At 45.0% G+C, this 27,621-nt stretch overlaps 1 protein-coding gene across 25 annotated transcripts in view; it reads right to left on the bottom strand.

The window, feature by feature from the left end:
• Positions 1–837: 837 nt before the first annotated feature.
• FBRSL1 (fibrosin like 1) overlaps positions 838–27,621 on the bottom strand; it is a 494,766-nt gene continuing 467,982 nt past the window's right edge. For 7 of the 25 annotated variants that reach the window (XM_056504117.1, XM_056504121.1, XM_056504122.1 and 4 more), the window contains 12 exons: positions 26,202–26,455; positions 21,285–21,520; positions 19,117–19,167; positions 18,105–18,200; positions 14,686–14,757; positions 14,090–14,128; positions 13,182–13,253; positions 11,819–11,951; positions 8,626–8,703; positions 7,111–7,194; positions 5,865–6,099; positions 838–3,890 (listed from right to left, as the gene is read on the bottom strand). In XM_056504117.1, coding sequence (XP_056360092.1) covers positions 2,657–3,890; positions 5,865–6,099; positions 7,111–7,194; positions 8,626–8,703; positions 11,819–11,951; positions 13,182–13,253; positions 14,090–14,128; positions 14,686–14,757; positions 18,105–18,200; positions 19,117–19,167; positions 21,285–21,520; positions 26,202–26,455 — 2,584 coding nt within the window. In that variant the 3' untranslated portion in view covers positions 838–2,656. Of the gene's footprint in view, positions 3,891–5,864; positions 6,100–7,110; positions 7,195–8,625; positions 8,704–11,818; positions 11,952–13,181; positions 13,254–14,089; positions 14,129–14,685; positions 14,758–18,104; positions 18,201–19,116; positions 19,168–21,284; positions 21,773–26,201; positions 26,456–27,621 lie in introns of all 25 variants that reach the window. The other 18 variants (XM_056504124.1, XM_056504134.1, XM_056504120.1 and 15 more) reach the window with 16 other exon arrangements.

Raw genomic sequence — 27,621 nt, 5'->3', positions numbered from 1 at the left:
GTTTGCAGTAACAACCTCCTTGCTCACAGGTACCTGCATTAGGAACATGCAGCCATGGACTCTAACAGAGGTTAGGGGGGATCATTTATGTAGGTTCATGTCAGAAATGGTGTCAAACAAGACCCAGTGTTGGACACTGGCACCAGGAGAATTACAATCCCCCTGAGCCAGCACTATGAATCTTTATGCTGAATTCAACACGCTTTTCACATCCACCATGTGTTCTATGTTCCTCCAATTTCAGCTGGGAGAGCAGGTGCTGATTTTTAATGCCTATTTTGTTTTAAGCCTCCTTTCATCAGATTAAGGACCCTGCTATTTTATTTCATTTTATTTTTCCACGCTCGGTAATTTAGTCACGCGCAATCTCAAACCCAGAAGCCGCAGCACGCCGCTCAAGCAGCGCCGCCAGCGCTGCGGCACAGGGCTGGGGGCACGGCTGGGGAAGGCAAGGAGGGGAGAGCAGGGCTGCAGGCCATAACCTTCGCTGGTGATGCTGCACAGGGTCCCTCCACACTGAGCTGCTGCACACAGGCCGTGCTCCCTTCCCTGTGCTTCCTTCCCCTGGCAGGAGATGCTGGATCAGCCCCGGGGCGCAGAGCCCCAGGTGCCCCTGGCTCTGGGGTGGAGATGCTGCAGGGCTGGAGGCACTGCTCTGCTCTCCTCCCCAAACCCCAAATCCCGACCTGCTCCTTCTGCTGGGACAGGGATTCACAGGCAGAAGCAAATCCCTGTCCCAGCACCAGCCCTTTCCACCAGCTGCCTCCTCCCAGCCGTCAATAAACCATTAGCCTCGAGTCAACAGCGCTGGCTACGACACACAAACACTCAACTGCCTTTTTCATCCAAAATCAATGTTGTATTTATCTTCATTGATCTACAAGGAAACTGAATGTTTAAAATTACAGGGGGTGCAGGGGGGAGGACGGGGAGGGGGGGGAAACAAGAGTTACAGAGCCAAGAAAATAGTAGCGGATGGCTGAATTAACTAGAGAGAAAAAGCCCAGGATATATAAAACATGGACACTGAAAAATAAAATAAGGGAAGGGGGGATGGTACAGCAAGTAAAACATGGCAAAATTTACATATGGATGAAAAGTAAAATTGGAAATAAAAAATAAATCATGCCAAAAAGCAGTTCAAGGCAGAACCACACTGAAACAAACATTTGCTTATGGTCTTCATGTACTATAGATAATATATCAGAATTTCTTTTTTTTTTTTAATCAACCATTAGACTTTTTTTTTGCACTCCTAAAATTCTACTTTGTCTTGTATACAGATTCCAATAAGAACACTGCACAATTAGCACAAGGGGTCCACGGAAAATTGTCCTTGCTTGCCAGCGATCCTGCCCACAACACAAAAAAAGAGAAAAAAAAAAGGAAAAAAAAAATAAGGAAAGGGTCTGCCGCATGGTACTGTGCCAGTTCCATCTGCTTTTGCCAGCTTGAAAAGTAGGAAACCAAAATTCCCTTCCAGGAGCGTGTTTCTCTTTCCTTGACGAACTGTCCCTTGTGTTTGTACAAAAAAATTCAGTCTCTCTCTCTTTTTTTTTTTTTTTTTTTTTTTTTTTTTTTTTTGTTAAACACAAGCATCCTTCTTCCTGTTCACATGCCATTGCCATTCTGTCTCCAGAGTTGCGTGTTGGTTGTTTTTGGGTTGTTTTTTTTATTTTTATTTTTTTTTAAAACCTTCCTCCCCCCAACATCCACTAAGACCTGCCTCCGAGTTCTTGCATAGTTGAAGTATATATGCCGTACTGAGCTTTCTGAGTGTGAATTTCTGACTGTGACAAGAGTATGAGTTGTAACCATGTTAACAAATAACCAGAGTGGTTCTAGAAACCATTTTTATAAAGTCTACCTATGTTAAGAATTTAATATTGGTGTACATTTATATTAACAGAATATTTACAGTTTGTTTTCTTTTTTTTTTGTTTAAAACAAGAAGTCAAAAAAAATTCCTCTTAAATTTCTGCATAATATAATAAGGCAAAAAACAAACAGTTTTGTACATTATTATTATTATTAATATTTTAATATATATCTGTAACTTCGGTTCCAAAGTACCAAGGTAAGTGATCAATTGGCCTCAGAAGGGAACCTCACAGTGGACTGTAAAACTACAGTATTTCCATAAATAATACTTTTAAGAAACCCTGGGTATTTTTTTCTTAAGGATCTGAGGCCTTTAAAATGCAAATTTAACTAAAAACAAAAGCAAAATTTCTTCTTTTTTTAAGTGAATAAAGAGCACAAAATTAAAAAAAATACAAATCCATTAAAAATGTTTCTCACATTTGGGAAAAAATGTACAAACTTGATATTCTTAACTCTTTTTTTTTTTTTCTTTTTAGCACAGAAACAAAAAACAAAACCAAAAATCAATACCTATATATTAAATTCCCATTCTCAGCAACCTTCTTGTTGGAAAGTCCCCAACCCCGTTATTTATGGAAATGTGCTTAACTTCTACAAATTTTACATTAAAAAAAAAGTTTACAGCAGTGCATTTTGTAAAAGGTTTGTTGTTTTCTTTTTTTTGTTGTTTTTTTTTTCTCCTGTTTGTGTTTTTTTTTTTTTTGTTGATGTTTGTTTGTTTGCTTGCTTGCTTGTTTTATGTACAGGTGAGTTTAAAATTCAATGTTGGGGACTATCGTGCCTCTACTTCTTTGGGGTTCCTAGAGGGGGAGTAGTCCCTGGACTCTGAGTTTGTGAGTGGAGTAGTCCTGCGAGGGGAGGCAGGTCTGGTGCTGCTGGCTGGTACGAGAGGCGGCGGCGCGCTCAGCGCTGCGGTCGGCGGGTTCCTGTTCAAAATCCCGTTGTGCATGGCAGTGGATGGGCTCAGTCTGGGGTAATGCATCCCGCTCAAGTGAGGCATGAAGGATGGCACGTGTGCCAGGTGGCTTTCGATGGGGGACGAGTGCAAGTGGTGCATTCTGGCACGCTCAAGTTCTTCCCGTAAGTGCAAGCGCTCGCGCTCCTCCACTTGCCGCAACCGCTCCTGCTCTCGGCGGGCTTCCAGAAGGTTCTCGTGGTTGTAGTCGTGTGGCTCCCTGTCTCTGTAGGAACGCTCGTGGTCATAAAAGCCAGAGGTGGTAGGAAACCTATGGATAGGATCTGTCCGGAGCTGGAAGTCCATCCGACGGTGCAGGTCTAAGCTCCGGTAGGCATCTCGCAACGGGTCCCTCATGGGGTCCCAGGAAAATCCGGGGTGCGGCAGCCTCTCTCTCCCTGACAAAGGGTTCATGCCTATGAGCGGGGTCATCATCCTGCTGCGGTCCAGGACGTTCATGTTGTTCATCTGGTGCACGCTGCCCATGGAGATGGGCATGGAGGCAGCCATCGAGTGGGGCAATGATAATCCATGGAGAGTGGGCGGTGGGGGGTGCTCCACTGACCGCGAGTGCTGGGAAGGCTCAGACCCAACCACGAGCACATCACTGTCTTCCTTCCTCTCCTCCTTGACTTTGATGTCATTCTTAATCTTCTGGAGGTCGCTAGGAAGCTCTGTCTTTCTCTCCATGTCCTTGCTCATTAGATTGGTAAGCTTCAGGCTCTCACTTAGTGCAGGTTTGCTGTATGGGGATACAGACTGGATTACTGGCTTTGTGTTGTCCTCAGAGGGTCTCTTATCATGGCTTGGAGTTTCCTTCACCGGGGAGCGGCTCTCTTTGATCTTGTGCTCCGCTATGGGCGGCTCCCTCAGCCGCTCAGGGTGCTCTCGCTCGGGCTCCTTGGGCCTCTCCCTGTCCCCGAGGCTGACCTGCCTGATGGCCTCGCTGGAGCTCTGGCTGTTGCTGCGGATGAGATTGCTGATCTGGTGCGTCACTGGCGCTGATGCCGGCGAGGATCTGTTCGAATGCCTGTTTTTATCCATGAGGTCTCTGCAAAAAGACAGAAGGTACATCCTTGGTTATATGTGACAAACACACACGTGATGTTGGGCATATACAGTGCTGTGCCCAGCTGAACAATTTGAGACTGCTCAGGAAACGATGTGGGAAGCTTTACAAACATCAGCTGCAGCTGTGATGCTATGCTAAGCAAACTTCAAAGACAAAAAAAAGTTAAATGTTTACAAATGTAGGACTAAACTGGGAATGTGGCTGGAAGATGCTATTTTACCCTAAGACCATTTCACTGAGAAAGGTAGGGAAGAAGAATTCTAAACAGCTTTTCTTTTGAAAAAGCTTATTACGTGTTCATGTGCACATCTTGCTGCCAGACAACAATCTTCTCAGCTGTGAAACTTGGGTTCCTTTCCTAGAACACTGACCCAGGCACACAAAACAGAAGCCTACAGAAATGTATGCAGGTCCTTCCCAAGTCAGCCTCACTGAGTGGAAGGAGCCATAAGGTGAAGCTGATTTTCCTTTGGAACTGCAAGACTTTCTGGTGTTGGCAGTTCTTGCAGGTAAGCCAGTTGCTTCAGGAGAAACGTTCTTGAATTGGCCACGAAACTGAGCAACTGAGCTGTGTTTCAAGAGGACATGCTGTGATAAACAAGGGGTCTGATGACAACATCCATGGTTTAGAAAGAGAGGCACAAAGGTTTACATTTCCAATTGCACCTCTGCCTCTGAGCAAGCCAATTAGTCACAGTTAATCCCACCTTTTTAACAGGGGAATAAATAATGCTCACCTTCTAAAAGCACTTTGCTCTGAAGGAGAAACACTTTAAATGCAAAATATGATCATGTGATTGAGAGAACTGCATTATGCAGCTGAGAGGCTCACTGATGCCTAAGTTCTAAGTTGTGTTTGTTTTTGAGAGCTGTAAGACCTGAGTGCTGAAAGCAGGAGGTGTTTTTGGGAGCTGTGTAAGTATTTATCCCTTATGATTGCATTTGCTAACCCAGGTTTTTTCCTCTGTGGTAGTTCTGATTGCTGGTCAAGGATGTGGTTCATTAAAACCATGCCCAAACAGGGATGCTGGGGACAGCTTAAGCTGAATTAATAGAAGTGTAATAGAGCTGTTAACCCCTGTGTGAACACTCTTGAGAGTAAAGTAACCTTAGTCTGCAAATTAATTCCATTAGAGTCAAGAAGGGAAACCTTCCCTACCTGAACGAAATCTGTGCAAGGATGTCAAGACAATTTAACACGTAAAGCAAGAAGACTTTCAGCCTATTGCCCCTATATAATCTTGTTCACAGGTACTGCCTGAAGATCTTACAAAAAGCACTCCAGTTAACGATGAACCCCTATCACTAGTCAAGCACACAGATCTAAGGCTTGCAGGCTGTTATTGCCTAGAAAGTTGGAGACAACTGGGATCTGAAATATAAAGGGCTTTACAGCTTCAAAATCATGTAACTGGGAGATAATGAAGTAACTATAGCCCAGGTGATACAGGCCTGCCATTGTTAATACGGGTTTGCCCACAATGCAATTTTTTAAAATCAGTTCTGCTAATGGATTTATGCACACTGCACAATCCAGATACAGCATTTGCATTTTTGTCTCGTTAATGTCCAGCTAACATTTGAATTCATCAGCATATCTGTACATTAATGAGAACTATGACTGTCTCCAAAGGACCCATCACAGTTTAGTACACAGCAATCCTAAAGCAGCTGCATTGAAAACAACCAAGTTTTCAGTACACTGAGAACACAGCAACACACTCAGTTCCTCAGCCTGGTGTGTTCTGTTAACCGACTAGCAGGGACTGGGTTACCTTATTTCCACAGAAGACAAATCCTAGAAGGCAAAGAGGAATTTTTTTGGTATTGTTAGCTTATCTGAGGAAAAAGCTTATCAGCTGCTTTAAGGATCAGCAACATTTCAGGGAAAACAGAAAAAATACAGAGGAAAAATAGACCCAGGAGGAGCGGTCAGAAGGCCACAGTGCTCACCTGTCTTTGTCTCTGTCGTCCTTGCTCAGAGAAAGATCCCTCTTCTCGGGCTCCCGCTCTCTGTCCCTGTCATGGTTTGTCACCGAGGAGCTTCGCTCCGAATCCGTGGGCTTGGGCCACTGTGGAGGAGTTGGGAAGGACGGCGGGGTCCGGTGGAGTCTATTCCATGGCTCATGGGGGTTATTGAAATTCTGCAGGTTTGGGCCATCTTTGTGAGTAAAAATGTTGTTGTGAGCTAGAATAATGGCAGGGGGAGGAAGAGTTAAAAATAGTTCAAAGTAAATCATTATACAGACATTTCTCACAATATTAGTCACAACCAGACCTGTTCTTTTAAGGCTTTTTAATGGTGAGGGGGAGCTACTAGTGAGTGCACACAGATAATTCCAACACTGGGTGTAAGATCCACCAGCTCTTTTAAGGCTGTTGTTGGAGGAAGCTTTATACATTTCCATAACTCAAAGACTACTGAAAATGTCCAGCTTCTCTTCTCCCCCCACCCAGGCAAGGGCTCCAGCACAAAAGCAGTATTTTACCTCAGCTCCTCTCTCTGGCAGAAACTTTAATTTGTGGGTAGTTATAAGCAATCAGCTGCCTGCAGCTGAGGCTTCAGGGACGTTTTTGTTGAAGAACCCAGAGTATTTGGTGGTATGTGTGTGTGTGTGTATAAACACAGAGCTTGGCTGTAGGCTTTTCAGAACAGTCACTCGATTTTCCTCCATCCATCTTCAGCTGATTCCTGTTGCACCATGAGATGCACAAGCATGCTCTCTTATGTGCTCTCTTATGTGTGGCTCTCAAGCATGTTTCACCTACAGGTAACATGTTTTTGAAGTAGAATTACTTTATACAGGTAATTTAAACTTCAGTCAACGGTTACAGAGGAAGTCTACACGAATTAGAAGTATCAGTAGCTGCTCCACTGTGCATCTTCACTGGTGAAGGGTGTTACTTTAGGTGCCCACAGGGTCCCAGAGCTCAGAGGGGTTTTGCAGCTCCAGTTCTCTCTGAGCACACAAGGTACCAACCCTCAGCAGTGAGGAGGTGCAGAGCACAGCTACTGATCTGTGACATGCAGAAAAGCTCCCACCGCAGAGACCTGGAAATCTTAGGTGCAGTGTTTTCAGATAGGAGAATGGAGGTTAGGAATTAAACTTCTTTAAAAACTACCACCAGCTGCTGTAAATATTAGCATGTGGCTTTTCTGGAAGGGATGTTTGTCTGCAGTAACCCAGCCAGTACTTACTCAGAGCATGACTGCCTAATCCTCCAAAGGCATTGCTGCCTAAGTTCCCAAGGCCGCTGAAGGTGCTTGACCTGCTAAATGGATCTGGAAAGGCAAACAGGGATTTAGCAGGCATTTAGCCAAGAATGTTGGAGAATGAAACACACCCCTCCCCTTCTTAACGGTTTGAATCCAAGTAGGATTAGGCCAGACTTTAAGCTGATCCTTCTCATTGCAAGGTTCTTTGCACAGAAAATTCCCATCATGTTAAAATGGAGAAGGGATTCAGTGCTCACTCTGCAAACAGGTGCTGTAATAAACTTTTGTATGTGAGTCAGAAGTGAATTAGAAATTAAGGTCTAATAGCTGAAATTAGGGTGGCTGCTGAGCTATAACTCTTTCCTTATCAGTACTAATAGAAGAAACATTGCAATTGCCTTGAAAGAAGAATCTCAGCAGGCCCCTTGGCCAGCATTGAGGAGATGACTGTCTTGCTTCTGCATTTTTTTTCCAGTAAAGGCACCCATCACCAGGAGAGGTTCCTCTCTGAGAGCACACAGACTGTTTCAGGTCTCCTCACTCCAGAGACAGCTATGGGTTAAATCCTAGTAGTGTACTTGTTTTCTTTCCTAGTGTCATCTCTAAACAACTCCTCCTTTTGCACACTGGCTTTTTGACTGTCCCCTTCAAGCCCTTAACTTGCCATGTTACAGGAGGTAATGCTGCCCTCCACTTCCTCACAGATGTCACATTTAAAATATCAAGGCAAATGGCACAAATAGCTCATATCTTTAAGCAAACAGCTATTTGCTTATTTACTTATTTTAAAATAGATGTTCTTGCCCTTCCTCTTTGATCTTAAGTGGCTGAGTGACTTGGTAGAGATAGTTAATTTTGACAGAATGCTCAGGAATTGATGTAAATCTGGGTATTTGCAAGAGAAAAAAAAGTCTACTAGGTCATGTGGCATGCCACATTTACTGATTGGATGAATGTTACTAAAACATTAATCAACAGAGCTTGAAGTTTAATTGGCAATGAGCTTCTAAATGAGGAAATTTGACAAAATCAGGCTCTACTTACTGCCAATTAGGAAACTGAAAGGCTGGCAAAATGTGCAGAACATCTACTTGCCAGGAAGTGTTCCCTGAACTCTTTTAAAGCACCTAGTCAAGACCTTTCATAGGTGGAAAATGGTACAGGAGGAGCCCATTTTAAGCTGAGGCTTGTCTGAGGTATCTTTGCACAAATTTCCCCCATTTCTTCAGGCACATTCAGGAGCACAGGACTCTACAGGTCACAGTTTGGCTCCAGTGCAGTGTCCCAGCAGTGACAAATGTGACAGCTCTGCACTGCTCTCTCTTTTGGGGGACAGTGAGGGAATGTGCTAGGAGCTGGCAGGGATGAGAAGCTGCCCAGCTTCTGGATCCTGAGGCAGTTTAAACCTTTCCCTCCCCCAGTGGGACAGTGCAGGACCACTGAGAGCCAGGAAGGGGGGAGAGGTAGAGAGGTGAAGACAGGGTTACTTACACTTACCTGCCAAGTGGTTTGTAGGCAGGAAGCTGCTGTGGTGAGGTGAGGGACCAAAAGGGGTGGTGGCTGGATGTGTCGCACCTGTGAGAACAAGGTCCCTTTTTAGTTCAGGGGCAAGTGACTCCTTGTAACACAGAGCTCCCATTCAAGAGCTGGATGCAAAGGCCACATTTAAACAACAAAGACAGGGGAAGCCCCCAAACCTCAGCCTAGTGAGCACCAGGCTGGATTTCCCTGGGAGCCTTACCAAGGAGACTAAGAGGGCACCAGGAGGCAGGAGGAGGCCTTGCACTGAGAGCTGCTGCTCACCTGGAGTAAGGAGGAAGCCATGCTCTTTGTCTGACATTTTCACTCATTACTCCATGTTTACATTAAAAAGGGTCAGCCCAGGTTATGGGCCCAGACAGAAGGTGCTCGGAAGAGGCTGATTAGAGTTCATATGAAACACCAGTTAATGACAGGCACGCAGGGAACACCAATCATGCTTCTCCCACGAGAGCTCCAGCTACGCTCTCACATCTGTCTCTGCAACCACAGGCTCCCCCCTGGTATTTTTTTCCCTTTCCTAGACACTGCTCATTGCAATGGTGCCATGCTTCCTCGTGGGAAAGAAAACTGCTGAGCCTGCTGGATTACACGAGGCTGAGGAGATGGGGAGGAAGGGGGTGAAACAAGCAGGTCTGCCCTGTATTTCAAGGTGGACCAGGCTCATGCAGAAAACTCTGCTCTCCTTTCAGAGCAGAAAATGAGAGATTTTCCTCCTTTGCATGCAGGCATATGTGAATCTCAACAGGCTCACAACCTGAGTGTGAAAAAAACTGATGTCACTGGGGTACTTGGTCAGCACCTGACCTGGCCTTCCTTGGACACAGAGCCTGATGGTTGCTGTGAAACACACTCATGTCTCCAGAACATAAGCAAACAGTGAAATGAGGGTGAGACAGAGCTCTGTGTTCCTCACCAGCCTGGGCACCTCAAGCCTAAGCAGGCAGAAAATGAGTTGAAGAAACTTAAGAGAGACCATGGTGACGAGACCTATCTAGTACCTCTCTATAAACATTCTGACTGCTCCAATGCTTCAAGACGGATGGAGACTGTCATCTTTCTAATCCTTTAAGATTTCAGAAGGTGTATAATGGATGGGAGATTTCTTCAAAGGAGACGGCTTACAAACTCCACTACATGGGCTGATAATAAAAAATCCTCTGGAGAAAGCCAGGAGCAGCATTGCAGGCTGTCAGGCAGTTATTAAATAGACCGTCTGCCAGGCAGCCCAGCATCCGTCCTGGAGACAGGTGGCCCTAAGATAACTTATGTCTCCCCCAGTAACCAGGCAATGCAGCAGAACCAATGATTCACATCAATTGCACACGTGCTCAGTAAGGTGAAAAGAATGCCTCAGATATTCCAGAGTAAAAGATTTATTCCTCCACGTATTCCAGCTGCAGTGTTTGCTCACGTTGACAGCACTCTTTACATGGATTTACTGTGTGATGGCTCTTGTTATTAATATACTCACAGACAGGTTGTTGTAAGGTTGTTTCTCTCTACTGGAGGTTTTCTATTAGTTTGCCTTCTCCAGTGTTTCTATTTAATACTATTTTCCCTCTTGCTTTTACAAATGAAAAGCAAGCCATGCTTGCATCTTTTAAGGGAAAAAACTCCAGATACCAACTGGACTGGTGCTTTTCTGCCTGTTAAGGTAACTCTGTCCTGAACAGCCTTCAGTAGCAAAATCAGACATGAAACAAGATTTTTGTAATGACAGGACAGAACAGACTGAGGACAGTGATAAGGAAACATCTGCCACAGGAAAACAGCCACAGGTTTGTAAATAAGCAGTGCTTATGCATCCAAATAGATGCAATAACTATCTTGGCCTTGTACTATCACAACACCTTTACAGAGACCAAAATACAGGGTAGCACCCTACAATGTAGAGCTGATACCAGCACTGATTATGTGTGGTAGAAATGTGCATTTGATGCTTAAGAATTTCCATCTACAGAGCAGAAAGAAAGACTGAAGCATAGGTGGAGTTCCTGAGGGCTATCTGGCATTTACATTTGAAACTCAATTCTCACAGAAATTTCAGCTTAATTGTCATCTGTTTGTTTTCTGTCATTTTTGGGACAGAGTTCAAAACAGTTTCAACGTCATTAATTAATAACAGGATTGAACCAAGGCTGAATATGATCATGTCTGCACTGAGTTAGGGTGATTGTGCAATATTGCATCATAAAACAGGAGTAACACTAGGGAAGAAAATTACATTATTTGCCAATTAATTACATGCAGAAAGAGCTAAGTTCCATCTCATCAACTGATGCAGCTCATTCAGAACACAGACTATGGCATCGCAAACAAAGAGAGAAAACGTGAAGAAGCTGAGGGGAAAGTTAAGCTTGAGAATAAAAACAACATTTGGCATTTGGTAGACAGATGTCCACATGAATTCACACTGGCCTCCTAGACCAGAATGTGAGAGCTGCAGTCTCCCATGGTCAGAGCCATCGAGAACAGCACAGTGAAGGTTACTGCCCTTTGGTAATTGCATAATTGTAATTACTTCTCCAACAGATAGGAAAACAATTGATCAATGTAAACTGTGTTTAATTCTTTGGGGCTTTTTGTAAATTCAATATACCATTTTAAGGCCCAGACTTTGCCGAACTTTGCAACACATAGGGGAATTTTCTATTTAAAAAATAAATACTTAACAAATACACCTTCTGGGATATTTTCAATGCTGTTATTGAAGTTTTCCTTTTACAAAAAACCCCTTGTTTTCAGAAAACAAATAGAAACTTGGTGAGTGGAGAAGCTGAGAAGAATAACAAGGCAAACATAAAAGCAAGAAAGAGTCTGGGGCCACTTCCAATCCTGTGCAAATGGAAACATTTTCAAGTGTTTTGTCAAAATCACTTTTAAAAGATCACTCTATAGCCTATTAATCAGGCACATAAGAACCAGCTGCATAGACAAGACTGTGAGCCAACTGCTGCAGTTCAGTGATGTGCAGAACATCCTGCACTGGAGGTGGTGGCAGAGCCCTGGTTACAGCAGCGTCTCTGCACCCCTTGAACCAACCCTGCTTCTATTTTTGAGGTATATGTAGCTGTAAAGACATGCATGACATACACTGACTGTTTTTTGTTGGTTTTTTTTTAATCAACAAGGAATGATCTTCCCTTACCTGTGGTAGAAAACAGAGGCCTGGCAAGATCTTGTGGATAATGGAAGCCTGGAAACACTCCAGGGGCGGGAGGTCTGCTGAACAGGTCAAGTTTACCACCTATCTCAAGCTTGTGAGGATCCAGCTGCATTTGCTGTCAAATGATATAAAACAAATCTCATTACACAGTTCCTTTTTTATGGGAGAACAAGAGAGGGAGTTAAGGCCATCCCTCCTCAGCCCTGCCAGGGAGCGTTAGGGAGAGTGACAGTCCCCGGTCATGCAGCGCAGCCGTGTCGTGCTCTGCCAGCTCTGCAGGGCCAGCCCAGCCCCAGCCTCTCAGCTGCCTGCCCCATCCCAGGGAAGGTCTGCAGGGAGCACACAGCCCCTCAGCACATGCTGGAGCAGGAACATGACACACTGAGTGCACGGCACCCCAGGAGCAGTCTGCCCTCTCAGCCTGACAAAAAATACTCTGCAGGCACAAAGCTGCTGACAGAAGAGCTGGGTGATGGGCTCATCTGTTCTGCTTCTCCAGTTTGAGAGAGACGTCCCCTGACTATGCCCTTCCTGCAGCCAGGAGAGCTCAGCATGCAGGCAAGGGGCAAAGGATGAAGGAAGCTATCAGGCTCCTCCAGAGACTGCTTTTATCCCTGCCCTGTAGAAGTGAGCATGGCCAGAACTGCACCTTAGTCATAGAAGCCTATCAATAGCCTAAAGATTACGTATTTTAAGTATTATTAAAATATATGGACATATACCCCTTTCAGAGGCACCTGCTTAAGCAGAGAACAGCCTTCATTAATGGGACAAAAAAGCTACTGCTGGAGCTATGAACAAACAAAATCTACACGAGTCCCTTTATCAGCTATTCCACCTGCCATAGGGAGCCTCAAGCCTGCAGCAGCACCCCAGGGTACCTACATCCTGTTACCTCTCGAGTGTCAAACCCCCTCCCTCTGCCCACCAGCACAGCAGCACAGGAAGCCCCACAACCTCTAACACTGATGTTATCAATCTACTCTCCTGCTCTCTGCTCTGAAATGCTCTTCACTGCATCGGCCATTTCATTACCTCCTCCACAGGAGGTACCAATGCAGGAGGGAAGCGACATTAAACGCGCATGCTTTGTAAAAAAACTATTGACCTGGGGAAATGACTCTGCCCCTCACTTTCCTTCCCTCTTTCTGGCTATACACCCACCTCCTCTGCCCTCAGATAAACTTTACAGTTGCTACAATAAATGTTAAAGGAGTGTAAGTATTAGTTAATCAATCAGGCAAGGTTGAGAATCACCACAGTAACTGCTTCCTGCCCATTACTCACTCAAATACGATCTGTAAGCTAAAAGACTTGGCTTTGTTCCAGAAACCATCTGAATTACCTTTATCTTTTGCTGGTGATGGTAGATCTGCCAGGCGATCTGTACATGAACCGCACACCACTTCCCGGGTTTCTGCAGTGGAAAGCACAAGAATTTAGATTAATTTATACGTTAGCAATCTAGATAGAACATTTCATTTCCCTTACTGTCAACCAGGCAGCTAAGCAATGAGAAAGGCTGATTACTAAAATGGCACAATGGGTGATCAACATTTGCTTCTGTACTGCAGCAGATGATGTTTAAATTAAGAAGGAAACAGGAAGAATGTGGGATATCTTCCCCATCTCATGGACATCTGAGATCCTGCCTTGTTCTTTCCTCCTTGCACTCCCCCCTTCCCAAATTGAAATGAATGGCAGCAAAGAACAGTAAGCCATGCTTAAGAGAAAGCAACTAATGGCTGAAAGTTGTTTCTGAAAAGAGCCCTGTTCATTCACCCCTACTGCACTGCAGGCTAAGTCATGCGTGGTTATTATGGCTACTGGCTTTTGGCGAGGGAAAGGGTAGGAACAAACAATCCCCAGGATGAGCAGTGCCACAGCTGAACAAGTCCCTATTTTCAGCTCAGCTGTGGTACTCACTGTTCCACTGCTTATGTGGAACATCAGCACATTGACCTAAGCCACCACAAATCTGTTCACTGGTGAATGTCTGCCCATGCTCACAGTCATTTATTTCTGTGACCCTCATTTCATACTGTGAACTATTAATGCACATAAATGGATGCAAAATAAGGCTGGGATTCAACCTAAATGTTATTAATCAGAAGTGGCAGACAGCTAACTGACATTTTGCTTTAAGTGAAGGATGAGCATGAAATTTTCTACTGGATATGTTAAATTTCAAAAGCACATGCACAATATTCCAAGTGTCTATATATAAATATGTATATAAAATCCCCCACAAACCTTACTTACTCTTACTGGAGGCCTATAAGGGTCTGACACCTATGGAAAATGCAGAAATAAAACAATCAGTCTTTCTAAAACTAGCCAATATACAGAAAGGTGGGGAACTTCCTTCCTCTGAGCAAGTAAAAGCATTTAGAAAGCAATGTTCCAGAGAAGTCCCCTGTTACATGGGAAACTTAAGTTTTAAAAAAGGCTTAAAACTTCTCTTTCATTCCTTGAACCAAACTCAGCAGAATTTTATGGTAAACAAAGCAGCTTCATGCCAGCAACTGAACAGTGCCAGTGCTTTTCTGAACCTTGTAATTATTCTGAAATGGAGCGCATAAAACTACTCTCCAAGCAATACTTAGAGGTAAGACATTGAAGGGGTTTCCTGCCCCATTTTCTTCTGACTTTTGAAAGAAGCTAATACATCCCTTTGAATTCATGACTGGTGGAGATTACTGTCTCACCAGAAAAAGACATCTCTCCTCATTGCATGTTCCCAGTCTAGAAGGCCTATTTTCTCACCAGCCTGCTTCTCCTTTTATTATCAGCAATCACTGTGTTTACTGTAAACCCAGATAAGCTGAAAAGAAGTTTATGTTGCCTACCCCTGGAGTCTTCTGCAGCAGCGTATGGTGGACTGTGCCTGGTCTACCTGCTACATCAATAGGGTTTGAAGTCTGAAAGACAAGAGGAAAGCGTGAATAATACTGTATCACACCAGTGGTGCATTTAACATCTCTGTCTGATGTTAACAGCATTAATTAGTCCATGTTTGCACCGAGCTTTGAAGTGCTAAATGTTATCTCTTACTGACAGCCAACAGCATTTAACCACCATGTCATTTATTATTCTTGAGCAGCTGTTAAAAGTATTCCAGTAGCATCCCTAAGCCCTGCTGAGATCACACCCCATTGTGATGTGCATGGGAAGAGACATCCCTGACCCCAAAGCTTATTCTTCAGACAAAACAGGCAGGAGGTAGGAGAGACAGTGAGAGATGTGGCCTGAGTCTCTCAATTTTCCAGGCAGCAACCAGCACAGCAGTCAGGAACAGAGTAACTCGAGCATCCCAGTCCCATATTCCACACACTGGACCATGGCCCCTCTCTGACTGGGGCCAGGTAATGCCTGAACCAGCAACAGCCCATCTATTTGCTTCAATGAGGCAAAAATGAGAAACTTTAGAAAGTGCTTGTGGGTCTTTTATAGCTTTGCATTGTTTACCCCATCATTTTCCAGCAAGAACTAAACACCTCATTGAACGAATCCCAGTTCCTCCTCTGGATCCCACCTGTTGTCCTGTCCTAGATGATCCCCAAGAACTCGTTCATCTCCTCACTCTGGCATTCATCCATCTCCCACTCCCAGAACAACTGCACCTGGTGCCTCTGCACAGCTGAGTGCAGAGGGGTTAAACCTCATTCCCCAAGAGATTATTTCACTCATGTTTTAGGTCAAATTATAGCAGATTTCAAGCAGTACAAGGCATAAGTGTAATCCTGGGTGTGGGAGGGATGATGGGGCTTAGTTTGTCTAAGGCTATGTAACTTCCAGACTCATTAAAAAGCAAGTTCTCCAGTGTGTGTAGGTAAGTCAATGCACTCCCCAGGCACATCAGAGCTCCCAGGGCATCCCTGACAGCTGAGGTAGATATAAGGTGGCAAATAAGTTAGAGCTTTCATACAGGCAAGAGCTCTAAGATCACAACATGTTAACAGCATGGTGTCATCCTGTCCCTTTGTCCCCTGGAGGAAGATGTGAATGCTTCCTCCAGCAAAGTAAACGGAATACTTCTGACCTTTTCAAGTTCTTAGCTTGTGAGAAATGGCCTTCGGGAAACTCACTGAGAAATTTACCATCAGCCTGGATTTATGTGCAGTGGACTCACATGCACAGCTGTAGGCAAATGACATGGGAAGGGGAAAAACAAAACCAAGATCTCTGCTTTGGAAAGCAGGAAGTGCAGGAGTCAGAGTGCCAAAGCCAAATAATCAGGTCTGTAGTAATTATGCAGGCTTTAGTCAAACAGCTTGGGAGGGAGAGACCATGGAAGAACAACGCAGTAACAATGACTGGAGTGGCTTTGCCTAGAGCTCAGCTCTGCCTCCTCTGGGAAACTGGAAAGTAATGTGCCAAAGCAGCAGATCTATTTTTCAACCTATCCCTCTCTTTTTCAGATGTTAGATTGTATGTAAATACTGCACTGTGCAGAGATTAAATGTCAGTGATTAACCACCGCACCAGAGTATGACCTTGCACTGCCTAAACTCAAGCTAGCAAATGTTGGATGTATCTAAAATGAATTAAAAGGCAGTTATAACAGCATTAGGAACTGCTTAAAAACGTAAAGGGTCTGTGCTCACTTTTTCTTTCTCACTATGCAACTGCTCCTTGGCCTAATGGTATTTAACAGTGAGATGGGATCTGTGAAACTCTGTAGTAAAGATGGAAAGCAGAAGAAGGTGCCATTGGTATAGCAGCAGCTCCTCATGAACAGCAAGGAACCTTATGGCAAAACAGCACTGACTGCACGTGAGCAAAATTTTTCCAATTCCACCTTATTCCTGCAGCTCCTTTTCTTGGAAAGTCAACTCTACTATTCAGGGCCTGTAGGGACTCCCTGTTATCCCTTGCAAGAGTAACAACAACTAACACTGGCAGACAAACTCCATCAAGGGATGGCCATGTTCTGTCCCTCTTATTCCCTCTGCTTCCATGAACTGCTCCTTCTCTAGGCCTGCAGCCACCACATACAAAACTGCCTCTGAACAAAGCCATTTCAGAGACTTTGCTATTTGTAATGTATCCCTAAAAGAAAATAATGGCAAGGATTCAGTGGGCACTGAGGAAATCCTCTGGTTTCCATTAAAAGCATTAAGTTAAAGGGGAAGGTTGTAAAAGGCCTTATTTGCAGCAGCTGCTAATTACTGACTTCCACTGAGGTCAGCAAGGCTGCTGAGGGAAGCACATCCCCAGACCTGCCTGGTGTGGATATGGAAATCACCTTCCAAATGCAAACAGGAATGGCCTGGCTACAGTGCTGGTCCTTTAAGCCTTCTTACACAGTAGCAGAGTTCTGTGGAAATGCAGTTCAAGATAAGGAATCTCTAAAATCACAGCATGTAAGGAAGCTGAACATGTCACCTTACAAATGGAGTACATGCTCCATTTTCAAACAAATGCTATATTTATATATATATACAGCCCATTATTTCTTGTTTGGAGAGATTTAACAGTTTTGTTACATTTAAAAATAATTAATAAAAAGAACGTGTCTGAGAGGAGAAAAAAAAAAGCAGTGCATACCACAGAATTTGCCAAAAAATGGAGGTTATGATGGCAACATTTCCAAATGCCAATCAGTGCTAGTTGTAATGACATGTTACAGCTGCAGTGCACCTTTCAAACACATTATCTCAAAGAAGCTTGCAGGCATTAATCAACCCTTATAAAACCCACTGCAAGATAACTTTATAGATGAGGAAGCTGAGGAACAGAAGGTTTAAGCGACTTGCCCAAGGTCAGACAGCGCTGGAGCTGGGAATAAAAATTCAGCTCCTTCAAATTGCTCTACCCATTTCCAGCAGTCTCTCCCTATTGTTCCCACACTTGTGCAGTCAAATTCTCATTGTTTTTTCTGGGAATAAACACAGTTTATCTTTTGCAATCTCAGACCATTAGATTTATAAAATGATTTGGGACTCATCGGTCTATTATGAGCTGTAAATATTTCAATCAAAATAATGCACTTCACTGTATGCTTCTCCTCCAGTTTCAGCAGACCTCCCAAGTGAACCACTACATCCTTTCCAAGGAAGGATCTGCACTGCCAAGTGAAAATTTCTGCTAAAGTGTTGGCTGCTTTGTGCAGAGGATGCTCACAGTTCTGTGGGGTGATACTTTCCAACCCTGTGCTGCACTTCTGCTAGTTAAATCATGTGCTGCAAAATCACCAGAGACAAGACTCTGAACACAGTTTCTCTCCCAGCAAAAGAACAAAGCCTTCAGAAGAAGAAGTCTGTACCTTAGGTTGAAATGCTCCCTGAAGTGACCCAAAGGGACCTGAATGTGGAAGCATGGGTGGCATTCCAGGCATTGCTGGAGGATAGGTTGGAAAGAACTACAAAAGAAAAAGAGATGCTTATGTCACAGGATGACTTGAACAATAATGGAGGTAGGTGCCAAGCCTGGCACATACAAAAATAGTACTGTGCTGAACAAGTGCCACAGTGAAAATACACAATAAATTTGCTTTCAAAATTTTTAAGAGCAAAGCCAAAACTTGAAAAATGCACTCATCCGATAAATTTTCTAGATAGTGCTGAACGAGTGTGCCTTCAAAAATTGTGGACTATTGCAGGAAGCACAGAGCATAATTTGGGGTTGATGTTCACTTTCCATTAACTTTGCATTTTTCTGCTGTTGTAAAAAAATTGATCCTGTTTTGACATGTGACCTGCTTTAATTTTTAAAGCAAAAGGAACCACAATATGCTGCACTGCACGTTAACCACAGGCCACATGCACACCACCTTGTAGCTGTGTGGGCCAGGTGAAATTTTGCTTAGGCCTCTCCTGAGCACATACAGCAGATTTACAAGTCCCAAAACATTGTAGTTTTTTTGTGCTTTGGAGCAGTGGGGAGCACCAGGAAGAAACCACCAGTCTGCCTTACTCCTGTGACCTGAGCAAAACCTTGTGAAAGAGCCATGCACTCCGGGCTGCTGCACTGGGAGAAGCACCAGCTGCAAAGGTACTGCAATGACCACTGACTGAGCAATTCCTGCGCATTCCCTGCCATCCCAGGCACAGCGATACAGAGCCGCAGCAGCAAAAATGCAGGAGACAGAGAATTAAAAAAAAAAAAAAAAAAAAAAAGCCCAAAGAAAACTTGGTACCTTAAAAACATAAAAATCAAGACGGAAAAAGAGCTTTAGAAATGAATGGATCAAAACACTACTCATCAATTGAAAACGAGCAAAAGAAGAGCAAGCAGAACCATTAACAAAGCAACCAACGAGAAAGGTGAGCACTCACGTTGGAATGTCGAAAGTAAGGGTTGTCTAATTTGGGAGCGTACTTGTCAAACTGGAAAGAAAAGAGAAAAAAAAGGGAACAGGTGAGTTTGGTTTTGGCAGTAGCAGACACATCAGGATCTCAACATAGACAAACAATCATGGTCCATGTGTAAGTGTTTAACAGAGCAGAACTGACTGGTTATTCCATACTTGCTCATCAGGGACATGACTGACTCCCCAGGCTAACACAGAGGAGCCCCCCAGGCCACGCTGGGCACAGCCAATGCTCACTGCACAACCCTGTCTCAGGCATCTCAGGCACTGCATGAACAGGCTCCTGCTCTGGGAAGAGAGCAGTCCTGATATTGCAGCACAGTGAAACACAGGGAAGTTCAGCTCCAGGTCCAGATCTGGGATCTGCTGCTGGATTGCTGAACTAGATCACAGACTAGCAGGTAAGAAACATCCTCCATTAGAGCCCACCATCTACTGTGGGGCAGCCAATACCAATTCTCAGTTTCCTGGGTTCCTGTAATCACCAGAATTCTTTGGGAAAGGGCTGAATTACTTTAGATACACAAATATATTCCCCCTCTCCTGCAAAAGGGAGAGCTCCCCAGAGAAAAGGTGACTGTAAACTTTCTCTGTTCCAGCAAGGGGCTTTAACACCTCCACGTGTGTAGTCTGTGCCCTGTTTGTCCTATTGTTGACCATCTCAAAAGCAAACCCAAAGCACACACATATTACATTTCTGAACAGTATGTACATTCTGCTGGGGAGGAGGGAATGGGAAGAAGGCAGGGAAGGGAGCTGTAGGACCTGAGGAAAAGCTGCTTATTTGGCAAGTCAGCTGCTGTTTCACACTCCTCTATGTGCAGGAGAGTAGATTTGTAATTTCATTAATTACAGTTATTACTGGAGCCATGTCCCCTCCAGTGTAAATACCATAAATTACCAAACACATGCAGCTGTAATTTCAACACTCTTCTCTGGTGTTAGGATTAGCAGACCTGATCTAGTGGAATATAAGATGATGTGAATGAAATATAACAAAAGAACCTTGCAAGTTGTTTTTGGTCTGAAAGCTGACATCAACGGGCATGGGTGGAAGGGGAAGGAGCTGTTCCCAAGCTTGGGTATCACAGCTCTTAAATAACACAGGAGACTTCTGAGAAAAGATTCAGGATTGTTTTACACAGACCAAGCAAAGAAAGAAAGGTGTTTACACACAAGTACACTGAGCAAACACCTGGGGCTGGATTTTCAGTGGATGATATTGCTTTTAATTGTCTTGCTGTTAATCACATTACAACCCAAGAATGTCATCAAGTAGTCAGCACTGGGAAAGAAAAGTGGGAAACACTACGCTACTTGAATCCTTGGTAGCTCTTCCCAAAGGCTGTTTTTGCTAGCCTTAAATAGGGTTGTTTCTGCATTTTGGACACAGTGTGAAACTGAGAGGGGGAAAAAAGCCCAATCTTGTGCTTTCAATTTCACGAAGTAATTGCCAGAAATGGGGAGAGAGTGCGTTTTAAAGTACTGACAAAATCCATTTGCAGCAGATCCCTCACAATTTTGTAACAGCTGCAGCAAAGTCCCATTGTGTTACAAGCAAATTCAATGACCAAATGCTTATTACACAGCCAGGAGGATCTCTCCCAGCAGAACCAGCCACACACAAATTAGTGCTTGTTGGTGTAATCAAGTAATAAAACGCCTAAATCAATACAGATCAGGTATTAGGAGGAAGAGGGACAGAACTGGTATTGGATGAGATGCTGCACTATGGTGAGAGCTCTGGGTAAGCCAGCACGGTCTGCCCTGCACCTAGCAGTTGTGGGGACAGTGGCTGGGGCTGGAAGCCACCTATCCTGTGCCATCCTGGTTGGTGTCTTTTGATGTGTCAAGGCAGCTGGCTCTGGGAGAGGGGGAACAGAAATACACAGCAGGACACACAAAAACCAAACTAAAAGGATTTTGGACTTGTCTCGTGGGTGCTGTATCTGCTCACGGGGGACCAGGAGGCTTGGTGTGGGGGCTCTGGGTGGAAAGGGGGTCCCTTTGGGAGTGCTGGCCTCCAGGCTGGAAGGGCAGGGACAGCACACCTGGCTGAAATGAAGAGGGCTGGGTTTTGTTTGACAAGAGTGGGTTAGGCTTTTTGACCAGAGATGCTCTACTTATCCTCACATTTTGGGCTGGGGTACGCACCATGGGAGGTGCAGAGGGCGGCATGAGCGGCGTCTGGGGCAAGCTGGATGGAAAAGGAGTGAATGTGTGCTGGTGGGTGTGTTGGTGCTGATGCGTGTGTTGGTGCTGGTGAAACTCCGCTCTCAGCAGCGGCACCGGGCCAAGTGAGGCAGCGGCCCGGTCCGAACTCTGAACCAAAAACCGGTTGTTCAGCTCTTGCCTGAGCAGTTCGTGATCTAGAGGAGAGAGAGAGAGAAAAAAAAAAGACACAGAGGCCCGTGGGCCTGTGAGTACCACAAAGACGGAGGAGAAAGAGTCAATATTCACCTGGCATTCCCTGTTTCTGCAGGTCATGCTGTGGTGGTTTTCTACGTGAGGACTCATTGGTGGAGGTAAGAGAGATGCCTGTGACAAAGTACCAATCAGAATCCCCGAATGAGGCTGGCAATACATGATTGGTTGGTTGAATGATATCAACAGGCTGGTATCTAAAGACAAGAGAGAACACCATGAGTCATCACAGCAGAAAACATCATCGGGGCTCGCACTCCGCCCGGGCCGCCCGCCGCCCGCGCCCCCCGCTCTGTCCTCCCGGCACCTCAGAGAGCAGCCTCACCTCTGGACACAGCTCAGAGAGCAGCCTCACCTCTGGGACACAGAGATCAGCCTCACCTCTGGGATACACCTCAGAGAGCAGCCTCACCTCTGGGACACACCTCAGAGATCAGCCTCACCTCTGGGATACACCTCAGAGATCAGCCTCACCTCTGGGACACAGAGATCCAGCCTCACCTCTGGGATACACCTCAGAGATCAGCCTCACCTCTGGACACAGCTCAGAGAGCAGCCTCACCTCTGGGATACACCTCAGAGATCAGCCTCACCTCTGGGACACACCTCAGAGATCAGCCTCACCTCTGGACACAGCTCAGAGATCAGCCTCACCTCTGGGATACACCTCAGAGATCAGCCTCACCTCTGGGATACACCTCAGAGATCAGCCTCACCTCTGGGACACACCTCAGAGATCAGCCTCACCTCTGGACACAGCTCAGAGATCAGCCTCACCTCTGGGATACACCTCAGAGATCAGCCTCACCTCTGGGATACACCTCAGAGATCAGCCTCACCTCTGGACACAGCTCAGAGATCAGCCTCACCTCTGGGACACAGAGATCAGCCTCACCTCTGGGATACACCTCAGAAATCCAGCCTCATCTCTGAGGTCAATATCAGAGATCCAGCCTCACCTCTGGGGTCACTCATGGGAGCTGCACCTTCCCACAGCAGCGAGGTGCTGGGGAGTGCCCTGGAGGCCAACAGCTCCCGTTAAAACAGCAGTACTGACCTTCATCCTCCGGGTGTGTGACAGTCAGAGGCACACACACACACACAGTAAAATGTGATGTGTGTTAAGCTCTGACACATACGTATCTCACAGGTACAACGTTGGTAAGTTCTGCAGTGCAATGGGATAACTGTGGGTTTGGGTGGCTGGAAAATGCCTGCTCAGACACCCATCCCTGTGCCATGCCCCTTCTCAGCCCCAGCACGTGCATGCAATGACCAGAAACATCTATCCTATAAATCAAGGCCTTCCTTGCAGTAAGTTTTTTATTGAGATCTTAAATAGCAAGCAGTCCTTTCCTCAATTTGTAACAGGCTGTAATTCTTGTTTTTTGTCATTGCCTCCAGGCTTTTCTCCTCTGAGAAAATACAGAGGAGGAATCAGTGGGAAGAGGACAAACACTGAAGTAGCTCAAGATCTCATCAAGGTTGCAATGACTGCTGAAACAAAATGTTCCACCGTATGCCGTAGCCTCTTCTCAGCATCTTTCTCTAGAATAACAACCTGCATTGAATGTGAACGTGGCTCAGGACACCAGTGCTTTATAAATGATGTCACTGAAGACAGTAAGGACCAATGTCCACTTCTCCAAAATGTCTGCTAGTATAACAACTAAATCTATCTGTGGCTTTGCCTAAAAACTTCACACATGGATTAGCATCCAACATGTTATGTATTTTTGCAGCAAAGACCAACCTGTGTCCCCAGCTGTGGATGACACACATTCAGTCCTGACTGATCTACTTGCTTCTGAATTTACATGAATCCACTTCTTTCACTGTAACAGCCCCTTCAAACTACAGCTCTGAATATAAAGGGGCAAAAGAACACCTGTGCTTTAAAGTTTTATTTCATGTTCTGCAGGGATTTCTTTCACATCAATTTTTTACAGTAACATTAGAAATGTCTAAATCAATCACTTTCTGAAGTGACATGGTTAAGATCTTTAAAAACATGCACTCTGATGGGGAACTTCAAGGTCTCTACTATCACTTAGAAACCTACAATTGAAAGTCACATTTGAAAGCAAATTTTGGGTGCCTAAGTCATTTGCTTTTCAGTAATAAACGTACTGCTAAGAGCAGGTACTCTGTACTGCTGCAATCCATATAATAATTAATACAAAAGCAGAAAATATACATATTTGTGATACTAAAGCCTAAGGCACTGGAGCAAAAGAATCTATAATGGGTTCTCCTCGGATTGAGCAAATAAGCAAAAAAACTACAGGCTGAAAGCACTTAGGTCCAAAACCTAACCTCTTTAGAGAATATGAGCATGATTTCGTGTGTGTGTGTGTGTGTTTACGCTTTTAAATCTGGCACGACTTAAAGAAACCGAATCCTTCTGTTAGCATCAAGATAATCCACTTTTCTGGAGGGGGAGATAAAAGCAAGTTGGCAGTTGTAAGTGCTCTGATATCCAATTTCTTTAAGAGACTGGAAGTCAGACTGATAGATTTGCAGCTGGCTCCAGCCCATAGCCCTCTACCACAGCTTTGGCCTCCGTCAGGAGGAGAAAAGGCCTGGAGATGTCTGGAGAAGCTGTGTGGCACTTGGAGATGTGGCTGCTTTGTAGTAAGGATGGAATTGCAAAGGAATAGCCCAGCTCTGAGAGGGGCTCTGAGCAATTCTGGATCAGAACTAAGCTCTTGCACCTGCCAGTGACGTCAGGTCCAGTCACACCATAAGACAAGCAGGAGCAGGGTGCCTGAGCAGCCCTTGGGACCTGCAAACACTGTCCTGTGTGCACACATGAGCTGGGCATGGCACAAAAAGGGCACTCATGGTGCCCTCACATTCAGTAGAGGAGAGACACAGACACTGTTTCCTCTGTGTGTCCCACAATAGGGCAACCCTGGAGCAGATGGCAGAAACCCAGAAAGGGCTGCTCCTAAGTTACTTGTATTAGCTTTAGGTTTGAAAAGGAAGAAATGCCACCAGAACTGCATTCTTGTCTCCCTCTTCAGGGCTGCTCAGCAATATTGTTTGCTTTTAAGGAAGTTTTATGTGAATGACAACAGAAGCTCCTGGCTCTGCAGCACTCTGTATTGATTTTATGATGCGCCACTTTGCAGGCATTTCATATAGTGCAGACAAGAGGCATTTCCCCGTCTGCAGGGTTAGACACCCAGACCTTTTCCTCCACTAACTTCGGCTTCTCCTACTTAAATTGCAGGAGAAATCCTTTTAGTAGGAGCAAGACTGTTAGTGTTTCCTGGCAAGCTGCTGAATGTGAATAGGTCACTTGATCTTGCATCTCCTGAAGCTAATGGTGAAAACATACTTGCTTTCAGTGACTGCAATATCATGCTTTTAGTGAGTCCTTTGCTATTTCCTTTTGCTATGCTTTCAGTCTCCATCAGAGTAGTCCTTTGCCTTAAACAGGGGAAGCAATGAATAGGTCTCCCACTGTGCTGCCAACATCTTCCCAGCCATGTGGTTGAAATTCTAGATGGTGCCAGGGCCCGTGACAGCCGCCAGCTTTGGCCTATGTGGTCCTGTCTCTGGCGGGGAACCCACAGCACTTTTGTCTATCATCCTTCTCAGAGCTCACTTTGGACCAATTCGTACCTTTTTTTTTTCTTTTTTTTTTTTACTTAAAGAAGCAGTAATAAATAACGAGAGCTCCTGGAAGCAAAAAAGGGGGATGGAAGACCATCAGATTTTTCCACAGCAGATCTGTCATTTCCTTGTTCCTTTAACTGACTTTATAGGAAACAGAGAGTGTGTTTTTTGCAAAATGCTTGTCCTGTTTAATCCCTGCTGAGTTAGTTGTGGAGTCAAATGCCAGATCAAAAGGAGGCTCCTGCAAGTGAAAGTTGCTGGGAAGTCTCCAGCTGCCAGGGTCTCTTCCAGGGACAGCTGTAGGCTAATGGATAAGCTATAAACAGGGCATTTAGGGCAGTAATGACAATAGAATGGGCGGCCAGGGTGAACAAAGGAAACTTTTTAAAAGATGCAAAGATAGTGAGAGTAGAACAGCAGAACTTGTCAGCTGAGCTGTCTGACTCAGACTGAAAGGCCATGGAGCCATGGGCACAGTTATGCTGCTGCAGGCAGAGGATCCTGCTCTGCCAGCAGGATGTGCTGCTGGTCGAAGGATCAGGCAGGGGATTCAGTCAGATTCAAATGCTCAGTTAGAACAACCGTAGAAACGGTATTTTTTCATCAGTTCTAACAACAGCAACTTTCTTTGGAGAGGGGAGAGAGAAGGGGAGAATGGCAAACTGCACATCACTTCTCTCTTAATCTCAAAAATGTCTAATGACTGTGGAATGCCACGCAGGACAACTCATGCCCTGAACAGGGCATTTTTTTTTTTTTTTTTGCATTTGCTTTGAAGACTTCCTATAGGAAGCTATGGGAAACTATAGGAAGTGATGTGTCTACAATCTCTCATCTGGTAAAGCACAATGTCTCCCACCTGTTTCATGAGCAGTTGTCACAGTTCCAGCACACACTGAGGGGTCTGTGCCGAGGGATTTCTCCTGCCCACCAGCCAGCCCATCTCTCAACACCCTCCAGTGCATGCACGGCCGGTTAGCCCTGGCAGAAGAAGGGACCTACCCGCAGGGTGCCCTGGTATCACGAGGCTGTTGGTGGGTAACGCTGGTGGAGGTGGCAGCGTGGGTGGGGTGGCGAACATGGCCGGATGGTGCTGGTGCTGGGTCTGCGATCTGAGAGAGAAGTGCGAGGTAGCAAGATTAGAGATGGAGAGGGGCAGAGCTGGGCCGGAGGAATGGTGAGGTGGAATCTGGGGAGACAGGGGCAGGTGTTTCGGGAGGCTGATGCTCGTTGCACTGCTAGCACTGCTGCTCCGGCTGCAGAGAGAAAGAGATGGGAGGGAGGAGAGAGAGACAGAGAGGGAAAGAGTGTGTTACAATACAGGATAGTGAAAGAAATACACTACCAGGAACAACACAACTATGGAACATTGATCTCCCCAGGCTTGTGCTTTTGCTTGTCTTAATGGCAGTGGAGACAGTTAAAGAATCTTAATGAATGTCTCCAACAGGGCAGAACGGGCTTGGGCTCTCTGGAGGGACATTTCCTCCGGTGCTACAATCCTCAGAGCTATCTGTGAGTACTGAGGAAGGCCACAGAGGCAGCTGGATTTTGCATCTTTATGGAGCCTCTGATGACCTTGCAGTGTCCACGTGGATCCTTGTGACCAGAGGACATAGTGACCCCAATTCCTTTTTCTGTTGCTCTGGGTGTGCAGAGCTGTATTGCACGAGTGACTGGGACCCTGCTGGACCTGCTGCACATGTGCTGTGCAGTTGTAGTCACACAAGCATGCAAATGCACACCACGTTAATAATTTTTCTCATAGTAATTTGTATTTTACATCTTCTTCAATTATTATTACTCCATTGCAAATGATCCAAGTTTTGTGGGCTATCACAGCTCTATCACACACTATCACTGCAGTTATTAGTTGTGTAATTCCCACAATACTGCATATCTGTTGCAAGCTAAACCTCAGAGAGATCTTGAATAGTTTAAAATATTATTCACCACTTATACTAGGGTGGCATTTACAAGGTAAAACCACAACAGACCTTAGGTATGCAAGATACTGTGAAATACACATTAATGGCAGCTCTCTGTATTCATATTCTGACCTTTGTGCAGTCAAATATTATGCTTTAAATCAGTTTTCTGATCTTGTTTGAACTAGCCTAGCTCTTGCTTGGGAGGCAAGGCATGTTTTCTGTACCAGCAAAAAGACTACACAGGTTCCAGTTGACTGACTGAACTCTTTTCTCTAGAAACATTTTATCCATACCATTTTCACCCACCCTCCTTACTGGATGGAGGCAATTCAAACAGCAGAGCTAAGCCTCCTGCAAGATCTGAACATGACAGATTGAAGCAGATTTATCAGCCCACACAGGAGCCCTGGTCTCAGGGACACAGCATTTTCCAATACAGATCACAGGATATTCTGAGTTGGAAGGGACCCACAAGGATCAAAGTCCAAGAC

Source organism: Oenanthe melanoleuca, chromosome 15 (genome assembly GCF_029582105.1).
Source record: "Oenanthe melanoleuca isolate GR-GAL-2019-014 chromosome 15, OMel1.0, whole genome shotgun sequence".
Lineage (NCBI taxonomy): Eukaryota > Metazoa > Chordata > Aves > Passeriformes > Muscicapidae > Oenanthe > Oenanthe melanoleuca.
The sequence above is the reverse complement of the archived record's forward strand: the minus strand, read 5'-3'. Positions and strand labels throughout refer to the sequence as shown.